The following is a 27,941-nucleotide window of genomic DNA, read 5'->3' as shown; positions in this document are numbered from 1 at the left end:
GCTACTATAATCAAGACAAGACGAAAAGAGGAATGAATAATCATCTCTAAATCCGCTTTTGACACCAGAGTTCAAAGCTTAGAAACATTTCTCATGTGGGAAAAAAAACAGTTTCTGATTAATCCACAAATGATGCCAAGGTTTCTGAGGTTTGGTTCGACAGAAGAGGGCAATAGACCAAGGTATTGCTTGATTTCAGTTATTTGGTTCTCTCGGGGAATAAATAGGGTTTCTTTTTTCTTTTTTATCAGAGTTCACCTACAAGTAGTTTTCAGACAGACTCTGGTTAATACTACTAAAACAGTTTATTACACATCAGAAAATTGCCTGATTATTTGGCAAAATAAGAGAATAGGTCCCAAGACTGAGCCCTGTGGTACCCCACACAGCAGGCTCTTGGAGACTGGTTTGCAAAAACATTGAATGTTTTGCCAGAAAGTTAGGAGGTAAACCATTCTAGAGGCCCACCTGATAAACCGACTACATCCCAGAGCCTGTTAATCTAAATACTGTGATCATGTTTGTTATGCTAGAAAAACTGGCAAAACAGAGCACTAAATACTACATCTGGATAGATAACATTCAGTGCAGAAAGTATATGGAGGATCAGCAACAACTGAAAATTATTCATGACTAAAAATCAATGACTGATAGCGATCCATTGTGGGTTTTTCTATGTGAGTATGCTGCTACTGGATTGGCAGTGTTTGGGATCATTGTCATGCTGAAAAATGAAGCTGCTGATAACCAGATGGCATTGCATCGTGCCATCTGAACTGTGCTTTCTGTACACACAGAGGAGAAACCTAGCTTGGTTTCAGCACAGTTCAGATGGCATTAGCATGCACGACACAAGAAAGTAGTATGTTTTGGAGCAACGTGCTGCAATCCCAAAATTTTACAGAGTTCTGGCTTAAAAAAAAATATTATTGACGTTTCTCGTATTGTGATCTTATTCCTACCTGCTGCCTAAAACGCTGTTTTACTGCCATTTATTGGAATCGTTTATCTCCTCTGTGTACCACAGTTAACATTCAAATGATGTTTTTGCCACCAGTAAACATTCCTGTCAGGAGACGCTGTTACTCATCCCATTTCTTCAGACTCACTTGTTATTTATCAAGCAGCACCTACTGATCAATAAGATCTCTGTGAGTGAGATCTACTTTTGTTATCTTTGTCTTATACAGAGTCCAGCACTGCCTCCTGCTCTCACACACTCAAGAGATGTTTTTCCTCTCGCTCTGTCTGCTCACAGATTCTGAGTCACTCCAGCTTATCGATCCAGTCTAGGAATCCTGTGCTTATCAGAATGACCCATCTCCCTTTTGCAGAAAAACAGCATCAAGCAAAAATATTCCTTTTTTTGTTTATTTTTTTCAGAACAATAAAAATAGTTTAACAAAGACTTCATTCTCTCTTTTTTGACTATTTACAGCAGAAGATGAAAAAAACAAAACAACCAAACAAATTAAAAATAAACAAACAAAACCCCTAAAACGGTCATGTCCATTTCATCTCCTCTTGGCTCTGTTCCCACCCCGATCCTCCCTCTCCACCCTCCTTTGCAGGCTTGACAAGAGAGTACCAGGGCCTATTGCTGTCTTTGACGAGGTATACAGGCTATTCAATGATTGGTGACACGTTAAATTACGGAGGCATCGCTAACTTTTGCACTCGGGAGCTTCTCCTTTTGTTCAGAACTGCACCGCACTTGGCCCGTTCATGTATACGGTAGGTAACACTTAGCAGATTATGAGTGATGACACATGCTTCAATTTACTGGCATGACTGACTTAGGAAGATAAATGACACGATGACCCACTTTTTTTCAGTTTTTCTTTTTTTAACTGTGGAAACAACACGTAACTGAGGAAAACAAGACAACCGACATGTCTCAGATGCATTCCTTGTCCAGTGGAGATAAACTGCTGTGTGTGGAGGGTCCCTGAGGGAAGTGAAGAAAGATGGTTTGAAGCACTTACGCAAGTCATAACAGACACATCTAAGATTAATGGTTAGCTTCAAAAACGGAGCAGCTGTTATTACATTGCAGCGATACTGAATAATCACATGGAAGAAAACAGACCTCTCAGACAGCATGTGCAACCAGCGGACCTAAAAAAGCTTTTGGATACAGTACTTCAAGCTCCTTCTAAATGTCATAAAGCAATTAGGCCCTCTAAAGCACTCAATGGAAATGTCACAAGTAACTTGGATTTACACTCGTCACTTCTTAGTAAATAGCTGTATCCCAGCGGAGTAATGTCACTCTAGTAACGATAATTCCAAATGCAAATCCGAGATGAATCTCACTGTGTCACGATCTCTGTAGAGTTTTTGCATGCCATGCGTGACAGCAGGTAGAGCGAGCATAGAAGAGACAGAGCTGAAGCTTATTATTGCAATGTTTTCCTATAGCATGAGACTGCAGTATTCCCAGGCCCTACTGGCAGTCGGGATCCACGTGTGTTACTCTGCCAACTGAGAACAATCACATAAAATCAGGGCTGAGTGGCTGAACAATCAACAGCAGATGAAGTGAAAAGATGCCTGAGTAGTTGTGGCTATTATGCACCTGATCAGGACAGAGGTATCAATACAGTCTGAGCAAACGCAAGAAGTCATACCATCAAACTTTAAAACATAGAAATATTATACAACAGAGAAAATATGCAACAAAAAAAAGTGAGCTAAATCATCCATTTGAGATCAGAGAGGCAGAGAAAGAAGGGAGCAAAAACAGGTTGAGGGCCAGAAGCAGAAAACCTGTGTCCACACCGGGGTATTGTTACAGTAGTCCAGAGGTCTGCATGTAATAGTGGTGAGTTTGAGCACCATCTCTATGGCTGCAGGTCAGAGGGTCACTGGTCCAATCAGGTTGGAGGGTCATGGCTGTCAGAGCTGATTTCCAGTGCAGAGCGGCAAGCTGGCACAGTGATGAGGATAATGACGTCTTAGTGTCACATCGGATCACACAGCAGACACACAGTCGCAGAGCAGGAGTGGGCAGGCTGGGCCGCAGGGGCCCCAAATGCACCCGTTGGGCACAAACAGTCCAAAGGCCTGGCCTTTAGTGTTCCCATAGTTCTGAGAGGAGCTCCAGCACAGTGCAGAAAGGATAAAATGAAGCCGGATACTCACATTTCAAATGTTCACAAGGGGTCGATATATACTGTCAAGGGAGCAGTTGCTTCAATTAAGCCACATGGCTGGGAGAAGTGATGGATGCCTATTCATCCGTTTCAGTCAGTTATTTCAGGCCCAAATCAGGAGGGACATGAAGGCTCATTAGTTTTTGAGGGTTAAAATCCTCTTCTTCACTGGTCACCCCCCAGCCCTGGGCCACATGCCAATGTGCTGAGTGCTCCTATGTAACACAGACAATAACAGTAAGCCTCACGCATAATATGTCTGAGCAAGAGTTAAGATCTGCAGCCATGCTAGCAGCTTTTCAAGTTTAAACTAGCTTAGCACAAATACAACAGGAGCAGGGCTGTCAAAACATCAGATTTCTACAAAAAAATTGTCACGGCCATAATAATTGATAGCGGATATCTATAATAAAAAAGAAACATCAAATCTTAGTTATGGAGGTACCCAAATCATAACAACATTTTTTTGCTATACGCTAATAAGGTGAAGTCCACAGAAAACCTTCAAAAATTACAACCCCAATTCTAAAAAGTTGAGACAAAATGTAAATAAAAACAGAATGCAATTATTTGCAAATCTCATAAACCTATATTTTATTTACAATAGAACACACAGAACATGGGACATGTTTCTCTTTCAAGAAAATTATTTGCTCATTTTGAAAAGCAAAAAAGTTGGGATGGAAGCAACAAAAGGCTGCAAAAATAATTGGTACTATAAAGAAACGGCGACCAATTAGATTCAATGGCAACAGGTCAGTAACATGATTGGGCATAAAAAGAGCATGTTAGAGAGGCAGAGTTCCTCAGAAGTAAAGGTGGGAGAAGTTCACCACTCTGCAAAAAATGATCTACAAGTGAAGATAAAGCATTTCATCATCTGTAATATTTAATATTATCAAAACATTCTGATAATCTGTAGATATCCTCCAAGATTTCAGTATTGGATGCCTGTAACCTTCAGGCACTCAGACAGGCATGACTGTCATGGAAATCACTGCACAAGCTCAGAAACACATATAGAACTCAACTGTTTAGTGTTCAGATGAACAGAAATTTGAATTTCATTTTGGAAAACATAGATGCCGCCTCCTCTCTTCTAAAGAGCACGGCGTTCTAAACCCTGCTGCTCTGATGGTATGAGGCCGCATTAGTGCCTATGTAACACATCTGGAAAAACATCAGCTATGACATATAAAAGTTTTAGAGCAACATATACTCCCATTCAAACAACATGTTTTCAGGGAAGAGCTTGCTTTTTTCAGCAAGACAATGCTAAGCCATACAGAATCTATTACAACGGCATGGCGTGTTAGTCAAAGAGTCCAGGTGCTGCCTGCAGCTCTGACCTTTCTGAAAACACGGGTTTATGAGATTTGCAAATCATTTCAATCCATTTTTATTTACATATTTCAGAGTGTCCCAGTTTCTTAGCAATTGTGGTTTTACGTTTTCCGATAGTCATCAACATAATTACCCTTTTAAATATCACTGCATGTCAAAGAAACATAAGTGGAATATTTGCGCCATCAGCTCTGGTACAATACGATGGGAATGCCATTTATTTTGCATAAAGCAAGTTTTTGGACAAACTCAAAATATGAGGTAATTAAAACTCTATATTACCAGACAAATTTCCTGGCAGTTCATCAAATATTTCTTCAGATAGTTACTAAACACACAAATGTGAACTCATTGTGCTACTACTACTACTACTCAAGGCACCAACGTTATTAGGATTCAACTTCTAAGCGTCATGAATGGATGCATCAAATGTCACGGCAGTACATCTGTGATTTGTTGGGAGATTTCAGTCTGGACCACAAGTGGTGCTCCACTGTGCCGTGTTGCAAGCATGTCTGAAAACTAGACCAATGTTGGACTACAAAATGCTCGTGCATGACCCTTAATTAGTTTTATTGTCCAGTACAATGTGCAAAATGCAGTTTGTCTAAATCAGATTTAAACTGGTAACAATCACTCGCATACCATCTATTCTTGTCTTGTAATCTACTTGTTCTCTGACAAGGTACCACAAACGCTTACCTTCGATTTGATTTGTCCCCCTTGTGTAAAGACTATAAAGGTTTCTTCATCCAAACATTTTCAGTGGCCTGTGGCACTCCTTTCATTGGTTCCTTCATTTTCATACGTTCAATTCAGAGTTAGAGCAGAAGAAGAGGTCTTCATAGTCACACTGACTACTGATTCAAAAATATCCAGTAGTTCTGCAATGCAAGTATGGGTCTGCAATGACATTCAATCATCTACCAAACTTATCATTCACTTAAAAAACAAAAAGTCTTGTCTGCAATTTTCCAATTTCTCCAGTGTTTTTGTTCATAACCCTTCTGCTCCAGTGAGGGAAGAAAAAACAAAAAAGCCACACTCCAAAAACATCTTCCGTTCTGCACGGAGTCACTTGTCAGGAAAAACTGACAGTCCTTTGTAACCTTAAATGTCATATATATATATATATATATATATATATATATATATATATAAGAAGGTGTTCATAAATTAATTAACAATGTTCAGTAGATGAAATACCACTTGCTTGCATTTCTGTCCTGAAATCATCACTTTGTGCTTTCCGCAAACAAAAACAAAAAACATTGAAAAAGAAGCAGCAGATTTTTGCCAGAGGTTAATCCATATTAAAAAAAATGTCTCTTTAAATCTAAAAGATTTTCTTTATCTGTGACGGCCGGGTATCCCATTGCCGTTTGCAGCCGGCTCTTCCAGCTCGTCGTCCTCAAAGCCATGAAAAGTGGAAGTGTCGCTCTCTGAGGTGGTGCCGAAGAGCTCCTCAGCTCCAGTAAAAGTCCCGTCTTCCTTCTCTTCTCCACAGTCAGCTGGAACACCGGACAGGAGAGCAACAGAGTCAAGAAAGAAAATCATATGGCAATCATCACAGCATAATAAATCATGCAAAGATATATGTGAACATACTTGTGCACTGGCAGGCTGAGCAGGGAGACACAGATTTACCCGTTTTCTTGTTTGAGCCCTGGCATTTATTACAGTAACTGTTGGGAATGCTGGTCCCACCTGGACCCTTTGGACCTAAACAGGAATTTCCAGAAAGAAATCAAAGTTTTAATGACAGTTGATTTAACCCAGATTATGTTAGGTACCTATACAACTTATACAAACAGAATATAACTTAAGTGAAAACCAGGTGACATTTGTCCTGAAGAAGCCAGTTTGCAGAAAAAAATGTTCTACAATTTTAATTGCATTAAATAAAATTACATTTAATTTAATTACATTTGTCTACACCTAAAAAAAGGATTAGGATTTTGCATTGGGATAAAAACAAACAAAACAACCCCCCCCCAAAAGAAAACAACAACTTTAAAATATAACCAGAACAGGGTTGACAAGAAGCAAAATAATCGGGGTGAATATAACTTAAATATAACTTAAAGTGTTAAAAAAGAGGAACCTAAACAGGAGCCACAGGTGTCACATTTACTTACGTTTGTGTCTGTCAGTCTGTGGTGCAGTGGGGGGTTGGGAGGCAACTGTGCTCCTTTCCCCGGCTCTGTCCTCCTCTGCCAGGTGAGAATGGGTGTAGTGGTAACTTAGTCCTGTGCGGTTCCTGTAGCGCTTTGCACAGACTGCAAGAAACACAGGGGAGATGATCAGTCTCACTACTGTGGCTGCGTTTCATTATATAAATATAATTCTGGGAACACAGCATTTCTAAACGTGGAGTTGGGCAGGTGTTTTCCCCCCTGCATCATCTGGCCATTTGTTTTTAGGATTATGGCTGGTTCTCATAGAGACCTTCACAAAGCTTTTGAGTTAAAATTCCACAGAGCATCTGCTTAGATGGTAATAATGTCAAAGAAACATAGCTACAAAATATTTGTATGTACCCTTTTGTCTTTATAGGCAACAACAAAGTGCAGACTGATAGCATCATTGAGCATAGAAGAAAATGGAAGAAATTCTATCTAATGGAGCTAACTATTCTACTTCTGGCACCAGCACTTTAAGATCTGATTACAACAGTGAGTCAAATAAAACACCAAGCCACACATCATAATAACCGTGGCTCAGATTCAAAGCACCAAGGGCACCTTTCAGCTTGAGAAAAATAACATAATGTAAGGGCTAAATCTATAATGGCAACTCTTGCAACAATACCACTCAACAACCGATCAAAATAAATATCTACAGAACTACAGTCAGAACAACAAATCAACGTACCTGAGGTTGAAGATTTGGAGTTCTGCCTTTGTTTGTATCTGTCTGAAACAGAAAAGACAAAAACACAAGAAGAAAGAGAAAAGATGAGGGTGTGTTTTTCCACACAGAGTCAGCAAATGGAGTCAAATCCAATACCCCTTACTTGGATTTTCCACATGCAACTTGCATGTACAAGAATAGCTAAGACTGCAGTCGCAGTAGTTCACAAAGTTTTATCCTGTTAAGTCCATAATTTGTTTTGCAAAGACACATTTTTTGTAGTTTTGCCTCTGTGCACCATCACCGAGTGGATTTTAAATTAAACAATCAAGATGTCGTTGAAGTGCAAACATTCAGGTTTAAAATAAGCAGGTTTTACAACAATTGTGCATCAACTGTTTAGGAATTACAGCCATTTCAATACATGGTCTCATTGGTAATTGGATAATTGGCTGACAAGTACTTGTCTTGTTATTTTATGACTAATAAGAAAGCAGATATAATCAGGGATGCACATAAGTGGTCCGCATGTGCGCATTCGCTGTCAAAATAAAAGACGCGCACCAGATAAGAAGTTGCAACGCGCGTTTGCGTCCATATAAAAGGCACTGTTTTTGTCCGCTAGAGTGGGATTTTCACGGCACATTCTGCACCACATCTCTGTGCGTTCATCATTTGTTTGAAGCCAGCTCACCTCCTGCAACCACTTTTCCGAGAATACGCGCTTCTTTTGTGGTTCAGACTCCTGACATTTCTTTGGAGGTGGAGGAACACCAAAGTAATTGCTTAAAGGAGCTTCTTCGACATCTTTAAGAGTTCTAAACAAATGTCTGTCCTCCTCCAGAAAATCTTATGGACGCAAACGCGCGTTGCAACTTCCTATCTGGTGCGCGTCTTTTATTTTGACAGCAAATGCGCACCTGCGGACCACTTATGTGCAGCCCTGGATATAATATTGGAAGCTCATTCAAAGTGTTAAATTTCTATTTTTTTTGTTCCACTGTGATTTTAAATGAGATGTTAATGCAAGTGAGTGAGGCAGTCATGAGGCTGAAATACCCCCCCCCAAAAAAAAAAAACATTCAGAGAGATGGGAAAAACTTTCCAAGTGGCCAAATCAACAATCTGGTGCATGATTCAAAAGAATGAATGCACTGTACTGGCAGCTCAGCAACACCAAAACCTCTGAAAGAACACAGAAAAGCACATGATGACAGAATTATTTCCATAGCTCAGAAAACCAGCTTCACATCTAGTCAGGAGGTAAACTAGACACATCGTTATCAAGATCTACGACCATGAAACGCTTTCATGAATCGAAAAATAGCGCAGGCTGCACGCCAGTGGTTACACTCAAGATTACAAAGGTCAGATTAGACTTTGTGAGAGAACATCGAAAAGAGTTTGCACAGTTCTGAAACAAAAAATCTCTACAGATGAAATCAAGGTCAACTTGCACCAGATTGACTGAAACAGAAAGCTATGGAGAACAAGACAAACAACTCATGATCTGAAGCAATCCACATCATCTATCAGTATGGATGGAAATCGAGAACCGGCTCCTAGCAGTCGAATTCCTCGGAATTGTTAGTCTGCCCGCCTATAGATCCCACTTATCAGTTCTTGCACTTCCGCTACAATCTGCTGATGTCAGTTGTCGGAGGAGGTAAATAGTTGAGCAGTTTAAAGAGTGGATATGGACATTACTTTTAATTTTATTGCACTAAAGGACAAGAGTGTAATGGTAAAGAGCAAAGTGCATCCAGGACAGAAGTAACTGTATTAAACTGTTAACACACCTTCGGTCTTAGCAAGCAGCTGTACAGACAGCATGCTAATGCTAAGCTATCCAAAAAACCAGAGTGGTGCTAAAGCCGAGTGAATGACGATCCCAGCCCAGGACTGGAGTCAAGTAATTCGTCATTTGGGAGCAGCGGTGAAGTCAGTCGCCGCTAAACTTCCTCAGGTAACAAAAGGATGAGCAGTCAAGCTGCAGCCTCCGTTTCTACCTGTTCATGGGACGTAAAATCACTGTGGCAATTGCTTTGAAGTCTCTTTGTGCTTCATTTTTGCTTTGTGCTGTTTGCTTTCTGTTCATACCAAAATACTAAGAAAGATCATATGTGTGGCCTCATTAGGACAGGGATTTGTTTTTGTGTGTTGGGCTGTAGCCTCAGGTTTATATTGTTTAATGATAATGAACAGACAGTGTGCTTCAGGTCATTTTACAGAGCAACATGAAAGTAATGTTATAAGTAGTATAGTGAATTATTTTCTCCTTAATTAAGTAATGTACTGCATTACTTTTAATAAAAGTGTTCTGTGTAATATGTGAAATAAATTATTCACAACAAAGAGAGGAAATGCATCCAACACGCACAAACAGTTGATCACACGACATGCAATTAATTGGCACGAATGTAATGTCTTTGATATGATGGCAGTAACTCTGAAAGCACAGCTAGTGAGAGCCCAATGAGAATCAATGGGAGAATTGACAAGGATTCGAATCAATAAGTAATATCGATAAAGGAATCAGAATTGCTAAATTCTTATCAATTCCCATCCCTTTCTGTCAGCTGTAGTGGAGATAATGTTATAGTAGGGCATGTAGAGGTGCTGGTAGTATTGGGTCACTGGTGTTAATTGATGATGTGACTGCTGATACACAGACAGGACGAATTGTAAAGTCCACTGTGGTGGTGTACAATAGCAAACCTACAAAATTGTTAAAGTTTAACAAGTCTAGCTATATTGTTGGTAACTGACTTTGAGGGTTGCTGTTGACCATGACAGAATTTTGAAGAGGAAATCTTGATCTGTAGGTGCTCTTAACAGCCTCACAACCAAGGAAAGCCTTTTTCTTATCCTTTCTCACACACAGCAAGACAATCTCTGCATCAGACGTGTTCTCGCTACTGAAAATACCTAGCTTGGTTTAGGTCAGAGCTCGGATAGAGGGTGTAGGAGGCAGGACACATGATGCCCACTCACAGAATTCATCAAACAATTACCTGCTCCTTTTTTCACGTAAGCTCATGAGCAAAGTGTGAAAGCGGCTTAAACATTATTCTTCCAATTAGGTCTAAAATACAAACTGACTCTGTAAAAAGCCTGTCCAATTTATTTTATCAGTGAGGAGTGTAAACAGTAGTACTCTAGGAAACTGTTAGTCTCGACTGTACAAGGTTACAACGTTAGATAACAAAATGAGAAGAAGAAGAAAGAAAAGAATTCAGCAGATTATCTACAAATCATCTGTATGACGGTTAAATGATTTAAGAATTTGTCTCGACTTACTATCACAGACATATGGCTTATCATCATCTAGATCTGTCCTCCTGCGACCTGAACCCCGACCCTGAAGAAAGGCAAAAAAAATAAATAAATTCAATGAGACTGTCTGCTATGGAATCTGTGTTTTTAACATACAGACGTAACACATAAAAGATCAGCCTGAGTTAACTGTGATTTGACTTTTTTGATTTTTCTAAACTGCATCTCCAGTATGTGTCCATCATTGTTTCTCCAGCCACTTACTCTTCCTTTTCCCCGATGTCTCCGCTTGGGAGTGTCCACCTCGTAGTCGTCATCGTCATTGAAAGCATCTTCTGCTGCATCTGCCTCCAGAACCCTCTGGGACAGAGAGAGATAGAGTAATGGATGATCAGTACTGATTAGAGCTTAGCTAGCTAGAGGAAAGGGGGGGAAATAAATAAAAACACTGTGATGAGGCAACATTTTGATTTTGATCACATCAGTTGCAAAGCCTGTGAGGATTTGGGTCAACAATGCCCTCAGCCCTAACCTTGACATCTTAATACATCTCCATTTTCATTTCGATCCCAACAACAAAGCTATACAGCTTTTCAAAATCTTAGTTTAGAACAAACATTTGAAGCATTAACAAAACACTTTAAGCACATTCCCCCCCCCCCAAAGATTTAATGTCTTTATACGTGCAGTTGTTGTGACTACTGAAAGTTATGGCTCTCCTCATTTATTTGGAAAGGGCTTTGGTCTTGTTCACGCAAAATAGTATTACCAGAGCGGCTGCAGAGTGGCAAGATTTCCTTCTGAAAGGACTTGGCCATTATGCTCCAAGCACCCTCTTTCCATAAATATGAATGTTTCCACAAGAGTATTTTAGTGGAATGTGTGATGCTAGGAGATATACCTGCTTTTGACTTGCAACAAGAAACAATAAAGATACTGACTTTTTTTCACAGGCAGAGCTACTGCATTGAAAACTCAAGTTCTATACCTTCCCTTTTCCTAAAATGCCTCTCAGCGAGACAACAGTCATCTAACAAGCACCGCAGGTCAGCTGAAAAAACTTGGCAGGTTGCCTTGGCAACCAGTTGGGGCACTAAACATCACTGTGAGTGCCAAGGCCTTCGATCGTTTAACTGATACCACACAAGATTAACATTTTAAAATGTTTACCGGATGCTATGAACCGCACTGATCCACACGCAGTTTGACTGGACCCACCTGGATCTCCAGCAGGCTCTCCTCGTCGTTCTTGGAGGCGTTCCTCTTGTCTAGGCCCTCTCCACGAAGCAGAGCTTCCAGTGTAGTGCTCTGAGTCGGCAACGTGTCCTTTGACATGAGACCGCCGTCTGCATGAAGACAAATAACAGGCAACATGTGATGAGTCATCACAACACCGGCTTAGTGTTTGTCAACTGTGCGCTTTAAGTGAAAACGTCAGAGTGCTAATACACAGCATGTGCAGTGTATCACCATCAAGCACTATAATTTCGATAGGAACCAGCAGTGTCACAAACTGTGACCTGCATGAGCAGCTTTTATCAGCATAATTCCATTATCTTCCTTCTCTTCCACTCTTACTAGAACTCATGAAAGCATGTGGCAATTTGGTGTAGCATTTGTTTTTTCTAATGCTTATCATCTCTTTGTCCTGCAGCAGAATGTGTCATCACAGCCATTTTCCCACAACAATATACTGCTGGAAAACAACAAAAAACAAAACATACATGTACTGGCTCTGAGGAAGACTGCACAGTCACTGAGCTCTCGGTACTGTTGCCCTATGCGGACATTATGCTGACTTTGTCCACAGGAATGTACTTATGTGGCTTATCACTTTAACTTGAACACATGCAGATATCTCCTCCTACACTGACGATCTAAACAAACAGTGTAGGAGGCGAGCAGGTTGAGCAGACAAAGCAGAACAAACAAAAGCTTTGACAGCTAGTCGGATCCACACATCTTATTTGCACAATCTCCTCTACAGAGAGCTTCATGATCATCCAGTTGCTTTGTGGGTCTTTGAAGAGGACATACTTCAAAGCCCCAGCTTTTGCAGAATATTGAGCACGTAGGACCTGAAACAGCAGGACTGCATAGGTGAGAGGCAGGCACAAAGAGATAGGTACGAGAGGGAGAAAGCTCTATGCTTCTTAAAAATTGGCCCTTCCACCATGTGGCAGCAGCCCCTCACCATTGTGTCTGCACACGTTGACTTTCAACTCTCCGCGACGAGACAACCCCCCCTCAACCCCCCTCCCTCCCTCTCTCAACCGATGGGAGCTGGGGGGGGCTAAAAATAGAGCCGGCAGCAGCCTGCAGCAGGGAGCTGATTCTGCATGCAACCCCAGTCCCTCTAGCACACCATCAGACAGTGAGACAGACTCTGGTTGCTGCCCTGAGCTGGCCACCTCTGGCCAGCTGTACAATGTGCTCCATATAAGAGACGCCAGGTTAAATCGGGGTACGTTTCCCCTCTGATGGGCACTCACACACAGCGCATACCAATCCACTTTTTATTGGAGAAGGGAAGGGACAGCAGGGTGGTGGTGTGGTCTCGGCAAGCACAAGCTCAGTGGAAAACAATAGGCTACAATGGGATGTGTTTAGGAAACAAAGGCTTTGTTCACATGCTGTCACTACATCTTGGTTTCTCTTTCCAGTCTCTCTCGCTCTCTCTCGCTTCCTCAACATCCCAACAATTTTTCCTTCTAACATGCAAAACACATAAACACAGCACCACAATCTTGGAGGTTTCTGTCAAAACATTATGCCATTTTCTTTTTGCAGAAACTACTTGAAAGAGAAAGATGTAACCTTGCATTTCTGTGTTTATTCCTTAGGATAGTGTAACCTCCCAGTGGGTATGAAAGCTTTGGGCACAGAATGGACCTGTTACTCGGTGTTGAGAAAGACTGGCCACCAAACACAGACACACTGCGTGGCAGGCTACAGGGAGAGAAAGATGAAAGAGTTGCCAGAGAGAAAGAGACAAACCCAATCAGCAAGGCAGGTGGCAAGTAGAAAATAAGATGGAGTGAGAATATAGAGAGGGTAAGTGTGTTGAGTGAGATGTTTCAAGTGGCAGTCAGAGAAGACCAAACTTCATTCCATAACATTTATTAAATACTGTCTGCAGTGGCCAAACTCTGTCTCGCTGCTCCCAGCAGCGGTAAATCTAATTACATGTTCTACTTCTCACAAAACAAGTTTACCAGCCGTGGTGAACACAGCCACATTTCATCCTCTGAAAAATGACTGGCAGCCTGCTCTGCTCATTGCGCTGAGACTGACTGATATGCTTTTAGTGAGATTATTCCAGATCATCACCAGTAATCACATGAGCTGAAGGAGGTGGGTGGAGATCGAGGGGGAGCCGGCTGAGTGGGAGGAGAAGCTGAGTGGAGCAGAGAGCGGTGGGCAGGTGACATGCCGAGAAGAGGCTGCAGGGTCTTACCGAGCTGGAGGCCGTAAATGCCCAGGCGGGGATCTGTGGAGTTGTGCAGCCGTCTTTTCTTTCGCCAGCAGCGGGCGGGGTACGTGTACATCTGTCCGGCTGCAACACCTGTAGAATGGACGCCATGAATGAAAATTCAAGTCTCATGGCAATTTGTTTGTTTCGACATAAAGTCCTTCAAACGTTTTGTTTTTCTCTATGCCTGCACCAATTTTTCTGTCTGACACTGACAGGACAGTCTCCAAACCACCAAACCATAACAAACTAAACCAAATCATGATCGTTTACTAATCCTAGCCAAGTAGTTTTGTTCCCTAAACTTCACTAAAAAGCACTTAATAATGTATTTTATGTCTTTTAGCTGAAGGTTACTTGCCACTCCCAACCACTAATACCCCTTTTCCATTAGTATATACTCTGATTGGCTCGACTCGTTTTCCACCGAATATGCGTAGGGCTCATTACAGTAACGTGACCGAACGTCCCATGACATCATTTGTTTGGGACACAAATGCCACAACAAAGGAGGAAGTCGAGGCGATGGCATAACTGCTGCTCGGTCTGTGGCTTTTTGTCAAACTTTTTTTGTGTAGCCATTTCTCTCACTGCTGGGCTTCAAGATCGCCGTTTTGATTTTCATGAAGGAGACGCTCTCATGACTCATCGAGTGACGTCGCTGACTATCTAATCGGTGGAATTCAGTCTGTTGATGTCTCCTTTTCGGATCATCTCGGATCCCTTGGAACCCCGGTCAAGTAGGTACTTGAAAAGTACCTGGTACCAGGTAATAATGGAAACACTAAAAACCGTGTCGAACTGATCCAAGTCTTCTTTCTTTTTGCATAGTGTGGGTGTTTTCACTCACCGGGGCTGCGATGGTGACGTTCCATCCAGATGTAGCAGTTGTTCTGGGCCACCCCGGTTTGAGAGTCCAGGAATGGCAGGCGGACGCTGCGTTCAGCGCACAGGCGGGCATTGTAGCTGCGGCACTGCTCAATGGCCTCTTTATAAAACTGGTCGCCCAACCTGTCAAAAATAAGCAAAGATCAATGACAAGGGTAGATATGGTTGGTTAACTTTAACTAATTGTAAATGACATCACCTGCTGGTTAATGAACTCCTGTTTTTAACCTACGAGTATTAAAACACACCTTCACTACATGGGACTCCTAAGGGGTGGATGTGACGAACATTACTTGCTCAAACAATACCAAGCGATCAATCAAAATGTATGCTTGCCTTAAAGCACATTCTGCTTTATCATTCATTTTGACTCTAGGGGGACAACAGACAATGTGCAAACAGACACACCGTGTTGTAGAGATGCACCGACTGATCAGTCAGGGACCAGGATCGGTCCAATCCTAGCATGCTGACCCCTGACTAGGGATGGGTATCGAAAACCGGTTCTTGTTGAGTTGGTACTGACAGGACACGCTATCAATTAGGGCTGGGCGATATGGCCTAAAATTCATATCGCGATATAATTTGAAGCACGTGCGGTAACGATATATATCGTGATATATTCTGTTCTTCTGTATAACGTATTTTCCACACTTAAAATCCTTTAATTTTCTCAAAAATCGAGAGTGTGCCTTATGTATGAATTCTGGTTGTGCTTACTGACTTCGAACCGATTTCTGCGTGCAGAAATCTGTTAAAAAATGTTTTAGTACAACTTTGGTAAGCCGCACTGCTTGATGGATTGTCAGAGCATTATGGCTGCCGTAGTGAGAAGCTTCGCGGAGTAATCTGGGTCCAAAACTCCGTCCCTTCAGGTCCCAAAATCAAACGAACACTGAGAGTTAAAAACTGTCAAAATTTGACAGGCTCCCCCACAAACCTTCGCCTCTCTCACCACAAGCTAAGGCACTTAATTCTATCTGTGAAGACTTGAGATTTGTAGATGTATGGAGAATAAAACACCCTTTAGATAAAGAATACACTTTTTTCTCCGCACCACACAAATGCCATACTAGGATTGATTTTTTCTTTTTACCGGGGTTGTTATTGCACTTAGTCTTATCGTGTGAGATTGGTAGTATTATAATCTCAGACCATGCTAATGTAATGCTCGATCTCTCTCTCAAAAATATGGCAAACAGAGCAAAATACTGGAGGTTAAATACAATTATTTTAAAGGATCATACATTTATATCTTACTTTAACACTGAGTTTAGATACTTCCTGTCCATTAATCTGCAGTCAACAAATTACTCCGCCTTACTGTGGGAAACTATTAAAGCGTACACTAGAGGGATTCTTATTTCTTACTCAACCAGTAAACGGCAGCAAAAAGTGAGGAAGCAGAATCAGTTAATGGTAGAACTTAAAACAAAAGAAAGGACTTATGCTGACTCCCCAACCCCAGCTTTACTACAAGAGATATCTGCAGTCAGATCAACTTTAGATAGCCTTTTTACGCAAGATGAAGAGCTTAACCTTACGTTTACTAGACAAAGATTTTATGAACATGGAAACAAACCTGGAAAATACTTGGCATGCCTTATCAAGAAAAGATCTCAAACACAATTTATTACAGTTATTTGTGATGCTCAGAATGAGCGCGTATATGATAGTAAAACTATAAATAGCATTTTTAAAGAATTTTATTGTAGACTATATACATCTGAACAATCAGTTAATGCACTGGAATTAATGGAGGATTTCTTTTCCAGGCTTAGTCTGCCTACTATAACAAATAAACAACAGACTACCCTTAATGCTCCCATTTCTAGAGAGGAAGTACTAAATGCTATAAAAACTTTAAAGAACGGCAAAGCCCCAGGACCTGATGGTTTTTGTAGTGAATTCTATAAAGAATTTAGTGAGCTGTTAATAGACCCGTTACTTAATATGTTTAATTACTCGTTCTTGCATAATAGATTACCTCAGACTCTAAGGGAAGCTAATATCTCTCTTATTTTGAAGAAGGGGAAGTGCGCAGAGTCTTGCTCCTCTTATAGACCGATAGCTCTTCTAAATGTGGACCGGAAGATACTTTCTAAAATATTAGCTACTCGACTCGAAATTCTTTTGCCTGTAATTATTAAAGAAGATCAAACAGGCTTTATAAAAGGCCGTAATTCTCGTAATAATGTCAGACGCCTTCTCAATCTAATTCAGGCTGCTCAGCAAAGGAACATAGGCGGTTTGGTGCTCTCTCTGGATGCTGAAAAGGCTTTCGACCGGATAGAATGGACCTACTTATTTTATACTTTAAATAAATTCAGTCTTGGTGATAATTTCATTAAGTGGGTAAAAATTTTGTATGATAATCCCCAGGCGTCCATCTTGTCTAATGGATTGAAATCAGATAGTTTCCCATTGTATAGAGGAACGAGGCAAGGCTGCCCACTGTCACCTCTTTTGTTTGCCATGGCTATCGAACCATTAGCTGAGGCTATAAGGACGGCATCTGATGTACGGGGTTTGCAAATCGATTATGAGCATAAGATCAGTTTATATGCAGACGATGTTTTAATATTTATTTCTGATCCAGAGACATCAGTACCGGCTTTACTTAACATTATTGATACATTTAGTCAATTTTCTGGCTATAAAGTAAATTTGACTAAGTCAGAGGCTATGCCAATTGGGAGCTTTAATTCAGTGCCAACTAGACCGTTTTCTTTCCCCTTCAAATGGTCCCCCACAGGTTTTGTATACTTAGGGATATTTATAACTCCAGAATTTAAAGAAATGTATAAAGCAAATTTTTCCCCTCTGTTTGAGAAGGTAAAGCAAGATTTGGAGAGATGGAATTCCCTACCTGTTTCTTGGCTAGGACGTATAGCTTTGATTAAGATGAATATTTTACCTCGATTGTTATATCCTGTCCAAATGATTCCGGTTATATTTTCAAATAGAGTGATGAAGGATCTGAATAGTTGGCTAAGCTCTTTTATATGGAGCAAACGTAGACCAAAACTTAAGATGGCTACACTGCAGCTCCCAGGTTCAGTAGGAGGTCTAGATTTACCAAATATTAGAACATATCAATTGAGTACTCACATGAGTTATATTCATGACTGGGTCACAAATAATTCACACTCTATCTGGTTGGGGATTGAAACCTCTCTTTCAAAGTATCCATTAAGGGACCTATTGTTTTTCAAGAACTTTAAAGATATTAGATTGAGCTGTGATAATCCAGTCACACTTAATACACTTAAGGCCTGGCGGTCAGTATGTCGAATTGAGGGAAGGTTGAAGCTAACATCTATGTTTACTCCTATTGTGAATAATCTTGACTTTCAACCGGGGATGTTTGATATAGGATTTAAGGAATGGAAGAACAAAGGAATTCAGAGACTGAGGGACTTATTCTCCGATAATGTAGTTATGCCATTTGACCAAATGGTTGAGAAATATTCTCTCCCCAAGCATGACTTTTTCCGTTACTTACAGATAAGGCATTATATTTTGCATAGTACTAACTTTAGTGAGAGTCATGAAGTCTCTCCTGTTGAAAAATTATTATTTTTAACAGACAAAGAGGTACCTGTGAAGATATTTTATAAGGCTTTATATTCTGTACTCTCAGGGACGTCACAGAGGCTTAAAGGCAAATGGGAAAAGGAATTAGGTATAGTAATTGATGATGAGGAGTGGGAAGATGTCTGGAGTTACGCCAAATCAATATCAGTTTGTAATCGTACCAAAGCAATACAGTTAAAAATTATACATAGAATGCACATATCTATGTTTCGCAGACATCAATATAATCCTACCCTTTCACCCATGTGCCTTAAATGTAAGACAGTAATTGGTACCCTAACTCACAGCTTCTGGTCATGTTTGAAATTGCAAGAATATTGGTCTAATGTGCTATTTGAAATGGAGAAGATTTTCGGTTGTGAATTGGAGATGGACCCTCTGTCTCTCATACTGGGCCTCCCCAGCCGGCGATTAATATCCAAGAATAATAGGAGATTGTACTGTGTTCTCACCTATGCGGCAAGGAAGAATATACTACTCCAATGGATTTATGAAAAAGTACCAACTATTAAAGGTTGGAAAAGAGTAGTGTTGGATTTAGTGCCACTGGAATATCTTACATGTATATTGCATTCAAAAACAGATCAATTCTTTAAGGTGTGGGAACCATACTTGAACTATGTGGAACCTGATGTTTCTAATATTATGTTACAAGGATTCTCTTGAGTGTTTAAACTGTAATGGAACTGAGCTGTTTTTTTTTTGTTTTTTTTTTTTGTGTGTTTAGTTATCAGTTTGTTTGTTTTATGTTTGTTTGTCTGTTTGTTTATTTTTTTGGTTTTGAATTGTACACTGTATTATGTTATGTAATTATGTACTATTTGTGAAAATAAAAGGGAAAAAGGGGAAAGGGAAAAAAAAAAAACTGTCAAAATTATTTCATCTTTAATAAAATCATCAGCGTTGCTGCTTTACCAGGTGCAACAATTAAGTTTAACATCCAGGCATCCATGAAAACAGAAGTTATTAAACTACTCCAACACAGCTGAATCAAATGGTGTGATTACCTCTTTAGTAGGGCTGAACGATATATCGCATTTGCGATAATATCGCGACATGATCAAGTGCAATTTTCTAACCGCAAAGGCTGCGATTATACTCTGGACATGTCCAAATTCATGGGCTGCATCCTCCTGAGGCCGCATTTGTAGACCGATTACGTCACAGCGACGTGCCGAAGGCTGTCCAAATTACTACCATATCCCAGAATTCATAGCGCGGCCCAGCCAAACTCCAGTTTCCAGCAATGGCGGCCGCTACTAAGTTTTAAAATTACTCATACTAATCTTTCTGGGTCACAAAATAAACTTTTAACATATTTTCAGGCGAGAAAGTAGTTGTGTAAACATCAAATATCTGCTCGGTTTATCAAGATATCCCATATTTGCAAAAGTGCTTCGACGTTTTCAGAGGCGTCTGCTACCCACCAGCTCGACAGCTAGCCGGGAGCTCGAGGGTTACTGATGCGGCCGAGAGCGGCACAACTCCCGGCACATCATTTTCAGATCACCGCGGAGTTTCGCTGCTCGGGTTAAACGTAATATATAAGTCACTTAGACAACCTAAAAATGTTATTGTTGGGCTTTTTTCAGTGTTTTGTTTGTTCGTGAGTAAATCGGTTTGGCTGAGATTAAAGTTATTAGATTAGATAAAATAAAACTTTATTAATCCCCCGGGTGGGTTCCTCCTTGGTTTTCACACAGCTGACTAAACGTCAAACAGAAAACTTATTAAACAGAAGTATGAGACAGTCGAGAATTTACACCAGTGTCTGGTTATATTTTAGATAGCAAGAAGCAGACGGCCGAGTTTATTAAACTCCACCGAGACAGCGGTGACGCTAATCAGAACTAGACCGTCCAATTTCATGCCTTTAAACTTTAAAGGCGTGTTTGTGTGTGTGTTTATACAATTGCTATTATGTTTGCACTTTATGTGTAATGTTACTGACTGCAGAGATCAGTAAGATGTGTGTATTTTTTATTTATTAGTTTTATTTATTTAATATTATTTTTTAATTGAATGACTGTCTAGTAGTTCACAGATGTCGAAAAACTGAGTGTGGTAAAGCCACTGATTTTGTTTATGTATATTTCTGCAATCTGCACATTGCACTGACTTTCATTTTAATGTTTACACCAGGGTTCCTTGTCAGCACTTTATGCTCAGATGTTTGTAAGCTAAAAATAAACTATTGTGTATGTTCAAATATACTGTTGTGATTGAAGAAGTTAAATAAAAATGTCAGTCATCAATTCATGCATCACCTCATGTCATCATAACAGAGGTCTGTCTTCCAGGAAAGAACAGTTTAAAATTAATGTAATATAGTATTGGCCATACTATATGATGTATTGCTTGTCTTTGTTTAATAATACAGAAGACAAAGACCTTAAAAAATAATCTCATATCGCATCGCAATCGCAATATTGGGGCAAAAAATCGCAATTAGATTATTTTCCATAATCGTTCAGCCCTACTCTTTAGCATGCCATCAAGTTTGGCAAAGGCCTGATAACAAGCCATTCAGTTGATTCAGGTGTGTCAGAAGAAGGATGCGTCTAAAAGCTGCAGGACGGTAGCTCTCGAGGACTGGGATTGGGCACCCCTGCTTCCGACCAAAACAGGCACAGCTTGATGACATCATCAACATGCGCTATCGCGGTAGAGCGGTATAGTCAAAATCTCTATATCGTTGGCCAAATTTATATCGTTTCTATCGTATATATCGCCCATCCCTACTATTAATGTTACATTTTTTTTAGAAATTTAAATCAGCCAATAAAAACATATTGTATTCAACAAAAACTAGGGATTGAGACCATAGCCCCAGCAGTAAAGTGTTTCCTGTACATGAATATGGTAGAGCAAATGTGTCCTTTTGCATATGAATTTCCACACAGAAAAAAAACTCAACTGCACATCGCTGGATGTGGGTGACCTGTGTGTTGGTTGAATGCTGAATGAATGACAAGTGGACCCAGACAGGGAAGGGAGTGACAGTGGAGTTCACCGGGGAAAGGCAGTCTAAAAAACTCCATCACAGAGCCAAAAATACAATATGAAAAGTACATACTGTGGCTGCAGTGGACACTTCATTGCTTTTAACAGTCTAGGTTTCACTTCAGTTCTTTGTATGTTAACTTCTCCACAGCTGGCCGATGGACCAACAAAAGTACATCAAGAGTAGCCCACAGACCGGTTGCACCACATACTTTGCACACTGCCTCTATGGACAACAGAACACTCTCTGCAGGTAGACGGGCACTCTACGACTGCCCACGGACTGCCTTTGTGCTACCACTGCTGAAGTATAATTTCAACATCAAAGTATTTCTTCCAGAATACTTTTTTTACAATCGGTGGAGTCGCTCTCTGCTGGCCACAACCCACAAGACCCACAAGCTACATCCATCTTTTATATACAGTCTATGTAGAGTAGTGGAAGAACAAAAAAGGAGCACAGAAAAGTCAAGAAAACAGTCTATATTAAAAATACTCAAAAGTTAAAAAAGCTTAACAACTCTTACAGAACAGATCGGTTTATTAGCAATTCATATTACAGCTAGCACCAGTGGGACTGAATTTAATAATGATATATCCGGTAAACATGCAATATTTGCCTTTGCACTATAGTGGAGTAGAAACAGACTGTAGAAAATGGGGATGCTCTTTTAAAGTGCAACTACTAATCAGACTTGAGTAAATCTACTCTTGTAGTTCTCACCACTGTTGACACAGCTGGGACACTGATGTGGAAGCTTCTTTGAAGAACCGGTCAAGAAGTGCTGTGCTGCTAACAATAAGGGCGACTATACATACGCAGCATCTGACATCCAAGATGTTCATCATGTACAAATGCTACGATAAAGGCCTGTTGCTTTGCTGGCTGCAGATCACTTAGCTGAAGCAGCTATAAGCTGATAGAAAGCCAGATCAAAACAAAACAAGGGAAGAAACACGTTGCTTCTTTAAAAAAAAAAAAAAAGACCGCAAAGATAAAGTGCATCTTTCACACTATCTGTTTCCTGTATATTCAAGTCCGCAAGAACCCAGCAATGCTGTTAGCATCAAACCCTGTTCAATTTAGGGATCAAACTGACAGCTGAGCTTCTCACTGCTGTCTCCACCTTGCCAACAGGGGGAATTTGTGGAAAGAGAAAAAAACAATGCATCCCATTTACAACAGTTCGACCACTCTGCTGCTCCCACTCCTGAGGTTAAACATATTATTACCTCTGTGGGCTCTTTGTTTGATCTGATTCAAGACAGGCTGTGAGCTACACTGACGCTGACTGTGTTAGATTATCACGCAAACACTGAATCTGGGGTCTGATATAAAGTCACTCCTCCGACCAGCAAGCAGCCAAGACTCTCGCACTTTAGTTCCACTTTTCTTAGTGCTGCTGAGATTTTGGCACTCCCCGAGGGTTTCAATGTTAATATTCAGAGTGAAATGGGGGAGGAAATTTCACATTCAAGCCCTCAATCGCTGCCACACGCCTGGTATGGTAATTAGCCTACTTAATTAATCTCAGCAGAGTGCCTAGCACAAGGGCAGGTTCTAATTTGACTATATCAAAGACGAAGGTAACTGCTTCAACTCTGAAATCATGACACGGTACTTTGGATGCGTTTTCTACAGTTTGCTATTATATCACAGGGCCAAGAGGGCCCAATAATAGCTACTGGTTCTTCTGGTATAAACATCCCCACATCCAAATAATGAAGTTCCTCCATGTGTTCTCAATTACAGCATTAGAAGGACGGCCATTTTGAAGTGAAACTAATGAGCTGCGGGTTATGAGTCGAGGCTGGAATTTTAAAGCGGAGGTAGAGGTGCTGGAAGGCTGATTTGTCAGTGCTGCTCGGATCCCACACTCCTCCTTTACCTCCGTCTTTGCCACCACCCTTGAGACAACGTCCAGCTATGCATTTGAGACAAAACCAGATTGTGTGTGTGTGTGAAGTTTCCGGGAAGGACAGGCTTCGTGTCAGTGTGATTGAGAAGAGTAAACAGTCGCAGGTACAGAGCTTGCGCAGGGAGGGGTGGAAAAGTGTGAGGGAGATGAAAAGGGAGAGGGAAGGAAAAGCTAACAAGCAGATCATGACTAATAAACACAGGACTTTATTCTAATGAATAATTGCATTACTACTGCTCCCTGCCTAATAAAGACGTAGCTGATTGATTTGCGTTGCATACAAAGCCAAAAACAACATAAATTTCTCACATGTAGCAGGGCTTTCTCTGGCTTTAAGGTGCAGGAATTTTTACAAGCGTATTCACACAGGGATAGACTCAAAACAGATTTGCCACAAAGCATGACCACACAGGATCAGCGGTTTGACATGCTTGCTAGTAGCTTCATCGAGGATTTAAGAGAAATGTTTAGCTCATGAAAAAAAATAATAGCATGCGGCTTGCTAATAAAACGCATAAATTAGATTTGTCAAATGTGTACCATGTGCGGAGTGTCTCGTTTCCAACAGTAAATCCCTGTCAACCTAACCTGTGTGCTTCAGTGGCATTCCTTGATATCAACACACAGCTGCAATGGGGCATAGTGTGACATATCAGTTTACTAAAAGCAGATCGGCTGCGAGTGCTCCCCGAAGTCAGCTACGGGCGCACGCTAGTGCCAAGAAACCCCTGCGATTACTCGAGTTGAATGAAGGCGGGAGAGGATGCCGGTTGGTCTCAAGTGAATCCTGGAGTGCAAGGGGGTTTGAGGAGGGAGGATGGTGGAGCATCTGAACATGTAAGTGGGTGAAAGACTTCTGGTGGTTGCTAGCTGTGTGCGCAACAGCACGAGCTGCATCAGAGCCCTGCCTCCCCCAGCAGCAGGTGTTCCAGCTTAGGTGAGAGAACTTTCTGACACCTGTAATGAGTGACAAGACCCACATGTCCAGCGACTCAGGAGGGGGGTGGGGGGGCGCGCACACATTCAGACACCACCTCCAACTCAGTATTCACAACCTTCCGCCTTGTTCTGAGAGACTAGTCTGTTGACTTGGCTGAAAGATAACTTCAACTTTATATTTTTGGACATTATTTTCATAATCGAGTTAAGATCAGAGAATGAAGCAACAGTTTGAAGAAGAACTGATCACACATGCGCAGTTAGATGATTGGATAAAGCTTTCAAGTATGCAGCTGAATAATACAATTATGTTCTGACCAACTACAGACAACTAAAATGTATCTCTGGAGCCTTAGAGAGGTGTGCAATCCACTGGTTTAGACAATCTGGCTACATTTTTAGCTTGTCTGTTTTCTATTACAAGACACAGAAGAAAAATACACAAAAATGAGCTCAAATTTGCACTAAACCAGATTTAGCTGTTAGAATTAGCCATAAACACTTGAGACTTGTGTGCATGCCACAGCCTCAGAGGTATGTACAACACATCCCCGATGTCTTCCAGCTGAGCAGAGAAGGTGAGTGTGCGCATGAGGGTGAAGAACAAAAGCAAATCTTGTGGCCAGTGGGGCCTCCGCTATCAGCGTGTTCCTGTCAACGGTTCACCGTGTCACATGGCTGCGTCCGTAATGTAAGCGTGTGTCAACTCACGTTTTGCATATCTAACGACAAACAGAGAGCAGGAGAGCTACGAGTGAGCTGCAGTCATGACAAAAAGCTAGTGCTTTACAATAGCCCGGCTTGTAAGGAGAATATGTAAGAGCAAAAACAAAACAACAACAAAAATCTGATATAAAACAACTTCTGTCTCGTGTGCTCTATTTAGAAGGTATCTCAAACTTGCAGGTGCACTGCTGCTCCACAGGAAGCAAGAGCTACCACATAACAAGGGTAGGGGGAGGGCCTACAGAGTGACTGCATCCTGATAGCAACCTCTGATTACACCAATCAGAACAACACAGTCTGGCTGAGGGCAGGGGTAAAAAAAACCAGACCATACACCTCCACACTGCAGTACCAATAAACAGCAAGCCTGACTCACTCAAAGTCTACTCAACAGCAAATGACAAGAAAGCTGACAACACGAATCCGGCGGGTGGAACGTCAGGAGAGCTGCGGATGGAAGATGTGTCCAGGCGGCAGATAAACTCCAGCTGTGGCTCAAATTTTAATGAGCAGCTTTATGCGCTCCCCTTATTAATTAAATATTCCAGCCTCCATTTTAATCAGCAGATTCTGGAGATTACTGTCGTCCAACAGAGCTCAGAGAAGGCGACAGACCTCAACCAGGCGTGAGCGGGCCTGCATGCTCCTGCTCCATCAGCCTCATCCTCACAAAGTCAAACTAGCAGTTCAATTTCCCTGAAGTGAATCATCTTAATACAAAAAAGGTCAAACTGGTCTACGGGAGCGACATCCAATTAGTGTCAAGTGTGACTAATTATAATCTGACAAACGTGTGAAATGAAGTCAGAAACCCGAGACAGAGGCTAATTATAGCAGATTGAAACACTTCATTAAGCACAGCTTATAGCAAGGAGACATTCCACATCAGAATGCTAAAACGTCAGTGAGATGAAGCAGCGGCTTGACAGCAGACAGATACCGAGGCTTGCTGGGACACAAGAGAAATGGCCCAACACCGGTAGTCATGAAATGCACCTCTGCGTGCTCTCGTGAAAAGGCGTGAGGTACGAGAACAGCAGCAGTTTAGATGGGGAGGGAATTATTTATTGAACATTTGCAATGAACATCGAGTGTGTTCGCTGAGCTGCTCAGGTGCCAGCAGGAGGAGGCTGTGATTGCACCGGGCAATTCCCCGGTGAGTAAAACTGTTGAGCAGTTTGAGCGAAAATTGAGAGCATGCGCAGTCGACTGAGGAGTACATAACGATTCAACATGCCCCCCCAATTTCTTTTTTTTTTGTGTGCAGGGAGGTTATCTTACTAGGAGCCCACTTTACTGGATCATCACAAATACATATACATATATACTCTGGATGCTTAAAATTAACTTCTCCCTAGATGGTGCAAAAAACACCATCCTTTCCAGCATCCTTTCCTAGGTGTAATAATGCCTCAATAACAATGGCAGCATGGGGTGCATGGATGTGCAAGGTGCTGTGAGGTCCACTCCTTGTGTTCACAGTCCACTGAGGTGGCAGGGTACCTCTGTGAAGGAGCAGATGGTTCTCCTGCTTGTGCCCAACACTTCCTCTCTGTCGGAGCATCTCTCTGACAGATGGGCCCAGGATCCTGGACCAAGCTAATCTCCAGCACTCCTCCACTTAAAGGCACAGTGGAGACAGCCTGCACTATACCTCCACAGTCCCGTGATTATAACACATCAATACAGACGGACTGCTTGGTGACAGCCGCGCAACTTAACATGCATTTAAAGATTTAACAGACCACAATGTGCAGTACAAAAATGACAAGGAGCGAGAGGCCAAGTGTGTCTAACTTGCAGTGATACGTCTACCAGTAGGAACTGGTAAAACAATACAGAAGAACAAAGGAGAAAATGGGAGGGAAAGGTGGAGTATTTCTTTGAAGTTGAGGGACAAAAAACGGCCGTGCATGCACTATTTGAGCGCAGGGTGACAGCCTATTTTCAGCGGCGGAGTCAACTGCTGTCACTTTTGTCGATTTCGCCAGCAAGCATGCAAATACAAAATGCCTCCTCCCTTGCTTTACCGGGTCCTGACCACGTCTGCGCTCGGAGGAGCCAAAGTTGACATGTCGACAATTCACACCAACTATAAAGGACTTTCGGAATGTCCGATGATATTCCGCCGCTATGCCCCACCGAGCGAAGGAAGAAATTCGGCTTTTTAATTATTCGTAACGGCGCAAAGGCACGTTGTGGACAGTTTTTTTTTCCAAATAAATTTACAGCCCAGAAAAAGACGACACTCTCCCGTGTTGTATGCAAAGCCGTGTAGAGGAAAAGCCCCGCTAGTACAGCGAAAATGTCAAGCAGCCGAACGCACGTTGTTTAAAACCAAATGTTGAAATGTAGCGGAATTAAAAAAATAAAAAAGAAACTATACGAGGTTACTTTGCTATGCAAGAAGTACACAAAATGAATTTGGACAGCTTAATAGCTCATATGCACACGGCTGGAAATGGCATGCGCTAGCGCTCAGTTTAAATGTACGACTTGGCAACAAAGTAGATATTCACAATTTCCTCAATGTCTAAATTACTTACGCTTTTAGTGGATTCTGAATGACAGCCGCCATTTTGCTACAATGTAACGCAATATCGGCGTCTTGCAGTTCTGAGGGAAACCTACGGAAATTGACCAATCGGAGCTCAGGGTGAATTCGTGGACCAATACATCTGCAGCATGAGCGGATAGGGCGTGGCTTAATGGGGTAAACTGTCAAAATTATTTTAAAGGGTTTTCCCTTGTATTTATATTGTACACAAC

The 27,941-nt window shown here is 41.4% G+C and overlaps 1 protein-coding gene across 1 annotated transcript; it reads right to left on the bottom strand.

Annotated features, from left to right (window-relative positions):
* Positions 1-1,355: 1,355 nt before the first annotated feature.
* On the bottom strand, positions 1,356-27,774 carry LOC146686665 (zinc finger protein DPF3-like). The gene is made up of 11 exons (XM_085442704.1): positions 27,719-27,774; positions 14,951-15,111; positions 14,086-14,193; positions 11,847-11,974; positions 10,893-10,988; positions 10,653-10,713; positions 7,374-7,415; positions 6,638-6,778; positions 6,108-6,221; positions 5,202-6,010; positions 1,356-3,370 (listed from the first exon to the last, which is right to left on the bottom strand). The coding sequence occupies exons 1-10, from the start codon at positions 27,748-27,750 to the stop codon at positions 5,850-5,852; spliced, it is 1,044 nt and encodes a 347-aa protein (XP_085298830.1). The 5' UTR covers positions 27,751-27,774; the 3' UTR covers positions 1,356-3,370; positions 5,202-5,849.
* Positions 27,775-27,941: the final 167 nt, after the last annotated feature.

Source organism: Copadichromis virginalis, linkage group LG19 (genome assembly GCF_057382275.1).
Source record: "Copadichromis virginalis isolate Kocher_CV1m ecotype Utaka linkage group LG19, C_Virginalis_male_GT1.1, whole genome shotgun sequence".
Taxonomy (NCBI): Eukaryota; Metazoa; Chordata; class Actinopteri; order Cichliformes; family Cichlidae; genus Copadichromis; species Copadichromis virginalis.
This window is presented reverse-complemented; position numbering and strand designations above follow the sequence as displayed.

Coding starts and splice junctions, on each gene's coding strand:
- LOC146686665 (XM_085442704.1), bottom strand. CDS start 27,750: ATGGCGGCTGTCATTCAGAATCCACTAAAAGC. Junction 15,112..27,718: donor ATTCAGAATCCACTAAAAGC/GTAAGTAATTTA, acceptor TATTTTTGACAG/GTTGGGCGACCAGTTTTATA. Junction 7,416..10,652: donor TAAGCCATATGTCTGTGATA/GTAAGTCGAGAC, acceptor TTTCTGTTTCAG/ACAGATACAAACAAAGGCAG.